The sequence below is a fragment of the Eupeodes corollae genome, chromosome 1 (assembly GCF_945859685.1).
Source record: "Eupeodes corollae chromosome 1, idEupCoro1.1, whole genome shotgun sequence".
NCBI lineage: Eukaryota > Metazoa > Arthropoda > Insecta > Diptera > Syrphidae > Eupeodes > Eupeodes corollae.
The window spans coordinates 281,701,991-281,705,668 of record NC_079147.1 but is presented as its reverse complement, the minus strand read 5'-3'; the positions used below and the strand labels follow the sequence as shown (position 1 = coordinate 281,705,668).

At 39.2% G+C, this 3,678-nt stretch overlaps 1 protein-coding gene across 1 annotated transcript; it reads left to right on the top strand.

Annotated features, from left to right (window-relative positions):
- The first annotated feature begins 886 nt into the window (after nt 1-886).
- Nucleotides 887-3,147, top strand: LOC129950912 (uncharacterized). Its single transcript, XM_056062859.1, has 6 exons — nt 887-1,084; nt 1,143-1,389; nt 1,490-2,097; nt 2,168-2,388; nt 2,541-2,685; nt 2,968-3,147. The coding sequence occupies exons 1-6, from the start codon at nt 887-889 to the stop codon at nt 3,145-3,147; spliced, it is 1,599 nt and encodes a 532-aa protein (XP_055918834.1).
- The last annotated feature ends 531 nt before the right edge of the window (nt 3,148-3,678 follow it).

Below are 3,678 nucleotides of genomic sequence, written 5' to 3'. Positions count from 1 at the left end.
CACCACCTAATTCATTTTTTTTTGATTCACAGAGGATTTACAAACGTTTGTGACGAGCTTTAATGAGGAAGACAATACGGAAGTAAAACTTGGTCATCTGCATAAAGTTAAGTTCTTATTTCTTCATAAACCAACTGTTACTACTACTTAGAATTTTTGCTTTGAATAGTTGTGGAAAACTTATTTTTGAAGAATTTAAAAACTAAAATGAATTTTGAATGTTAGAGTTGATGCGTTGATTCATTTCAATTTCAAAAATGTATGATTTTGTTGGAGTTTTTCATACAATCGGCGCGGCGTGGTAGCCATCCTTCAATTGAATTTGACAGTTTATAGCAAAAGAACGTTTTTTTTTTAAAGTCAAAAGCCGTATTTCAATAATAAACATCGTATTTATACATTAATTGGCGACGAGGCAATTCAACTACACGTGTGCTAAAAATTAAATTTCATTTGTACAGTAAAATTAAATTTAATAAAAGTAGATATGGCACTAAATCCGGTTCCTCAAACTACGGTTTTTAACTTTGACTCGTTCAGTCAGAAAGTGACGTCTTGGGATCGCTGGGTTAAACGCCTGGAGACAGCAATGGACCTTTACAATAGCGACGCAGGAAAATGACGTCAACTCATTCTCCACTACATGGGAGCGGAGACATATGATGTTCTGTGCGACAAATTACTTCCCCAGGTGCCAGAACGAAATGAGTACCAGGAAATAGTTGAGACTCTTGAGGCCCACTTCAATCCGAAACCCAATGAAATTCTTGAGAATTATTGATTCTACATGCGAAAGCAAAAAAGCGATGAAAATTGCGCAGAATTTTTAATATCCCTTCGCAGATTGTCAAGCGGCTGTAATTTTGGAACATATTTGAACACCGCTATGAGAAATCAATTTGATTTTGGTCTGCGTAATCAAAAAATCCAAAGCCGATTGCTAGAGAAAAAAACTCTTACATTAGATGATGTGGTGAATGCTGCTACGGCATATGAGTGTGCTGAAAGAGGAGGCGTTGAACTTCACCAGTGTGGAGGAGAGAGCGAGAAAGATTGCGTTAGCAAATTGCACGAAAAACACAAAGTAAAACGGACCAAACAAAAGTGCGGTAAATATTAAATATAATAAATCTGATGGCAAGTACAAGGGAGCAAAGAAATGTTTTCGATGTGGCGTGACATCGCATATGGCTAATCAATGTTCTCACAAAGACACCGTTTGCCATTTCTGTAAAAAGAAAGGCCACTTACAAAAGGTTTGTTTCAAGGCCAACAAACAATTAAATACAATTGAAGAAGAAGAGCTAAATACAGGTACGCTGTTGGTGGACGAGCTTTTCCACGTCGGAGACAAAGGCATTGGATTAAACGACAAAGCTAAGATATTTTGTAAGTTGGAAGTTAACAAAACATTTTGAAATCGACACAGGTGCTCCAGTAACACTAATGAGCTTGATGGATGCAAAAAAGTTTTTTTCAAAACTCAAAGTCCATGCAAATGACATAGAACTATACAGCTACTGTAAGACGCCGTTGGATTGTGCAGGTTATATCTGGGTCAACGTGACTACCGACACCCCAAGTGCACCTGTGAAGATATACCTTATTCGCTCTGATCGTAAGCCGTTATTGGGAAGGGAATGGCTGCGCAAGGTAAAGTTGGATTGGATAAGAATCTTTACTAATCATCCGCAGACACCTATGCAAAAAGATGAAATCAACCAAATTCACGGAGAGGAAGCACATGGTTATGATCTAAGAGGAATGGTGAGTAAATTTCCGAATTTATTTGAACCATTTACTGCAAAAATTATAGGAATGCAAGCCCGATTATTTTTAAAACCGAATGCCACTCCAAGGTTCTTTAAAGCGAGGAGATTGGCTTTTCCACTATGGCATGCAACGGAACGTGAACTCGAAAGGCAAGTAGCGGAAGGGTTGCTTGTGAAGGTTGATCAGAGCGAATGGGGTACTCCGATTGTCGTTGTCCCTAAAAAAGATGGAGCCGTCCGTATTTGCGGCGACTACAAAGTCACCGTGAATCCAGCGTTAACGGTTGATGTGCATCCTCTACCTACAATAGAGGAACATTTTTTAGTAAAATGGCAGGAGGAACAAAGTTCACAAAAATAAATTTGTCAACTGCTTATCTTCATCCCGATGACAGGCACATCTTGACCTTAAGCACGCACAAGGGCCTTTTATTGAACAATTAGTTGGTGATATACCAGACGTATCGGTATTCTTTGATGACATCAAAATAACCGCAGGTGACGACAACACACATATAATCCGCATGGAAGATGTTTTGGCTGGGTTAAACAACCGTAACATGAGGGTTAATTGGTCCAAAACAGAATTTATAAAAGATAGCATCAAATATTGTGGGTATGTCATCGACAAAAATGGCATCCACAGAATACCCAGCAAGATCTTAAACAGCCAACTACAAAAAACGAAGTCCGAGCCTTCTTGGGACTTATTAATTATTACGGTCGTTTCATAAGAAATTTAAGTAACATTCTTTATCCTTTAAATAGGTTACTCCAAGACAACGTGCCTTTCCGGTTTGACAAAGATTGCGAGAAAGCCTTTGATGAGATTAAAAAGCAAATGCAATCGGACACGGTGTTAGCTTTTTATGACCCTAAGCTTAATGTCATTCTTGCGGTAGATGCTAGCCTGGTGGGTGGTGGGAGCCTTTACAGTTTGCTTCACTGACATTAAATCAAACACAACGACGGTACAGTCAGGTAGACAAAGAAGCGTACGCTATCATATCTGGGGTAAAAAAATTTTACCAATATTTATATGGAAATAAATTTACCTTGGTAACTGATAATAAAGCAATATCACAAATTTTCTCTCCTCATAAAGGTTTGCCTACTCTATAATCCACAAGGATGCAGCATTACGCAATTTACCTGGAACATTTTAATTACGAAATCAAACTAAAAAAATCTAAAGATAATGCCAATGCCGATGCGATGTCACGCCTGCCCAGTCCGGAAACTTATGTATAAGCACATAGAAGAGGTAGATATTCTGGAAGTGGAGGCTATACAGAACTTGCCTGTGACAGTAGCAGAAACTCAGCCAAAAAACCAAATCGGACAAGGAAGTAAGGTTGCTACTAGAATGTCTTAGATATGGCCGTGACTGTGAGCCGAATCAACGATTTGGAATATCGCAAGCGGAGTTTGCCCTACAAAAAGGATGCTTATTACGTGGTATCCGTGTGTACATTCCGAATGAGCTGCGGGAGCGAGTACTCTTCGAGTTGCATACGGGACATTTTGGAATATCTCGCATGAAGAGTTTAGCCCGAGCCTATTGTTTGTGGAACCAAATGGATAGAGATATCGAGAAGATGGTGTCAAATTGTCATCTATGTCAATCTACGCGTCCGGATCCAAGGAAAGAGTTTCCAGTACATTGCTGGTTGACACCGAGGAATGTCTTCGAAAGGGTTCATGCCGATTTCGCGGGGCCTTTCATGGGAAAATATCTATTCGTTCTTGTGGATGCATTCAAAAAATGGCAGAAGTCCACATCATATCCAGCATAACAGCACATATCACAATACATATTTGCTAACAAATTTTTGCTGCTTTTGGGATCCCGAAGATTATCGTGAGTTATCATGGAACCCAATTCAATTCAAAGGAATTCCAGTTG

Coding starts and splice junctions, on each gene's coding strand:
- LOC129950912 (XM_056062859.1), top strand. CDS start 887: ATGAGAAATCAATTTGATTTTGGTCTGCGTAATCAAAAAATCCAAAGC. Junction 1,085..1,142: donor AATTGCACGAAAAACACAAA/GTAAAACGGACC, acceptor TCTGATGGCAAG/TACAAGGGAGCAAAGAAATG. Junction 2,686..2,967: donor TTGCGGTAGATGCTAGCCTG/GTGGGTGGTGGG, acceptor AAAAATCTAAAG/ATAATGCCAATGCCGATGCG.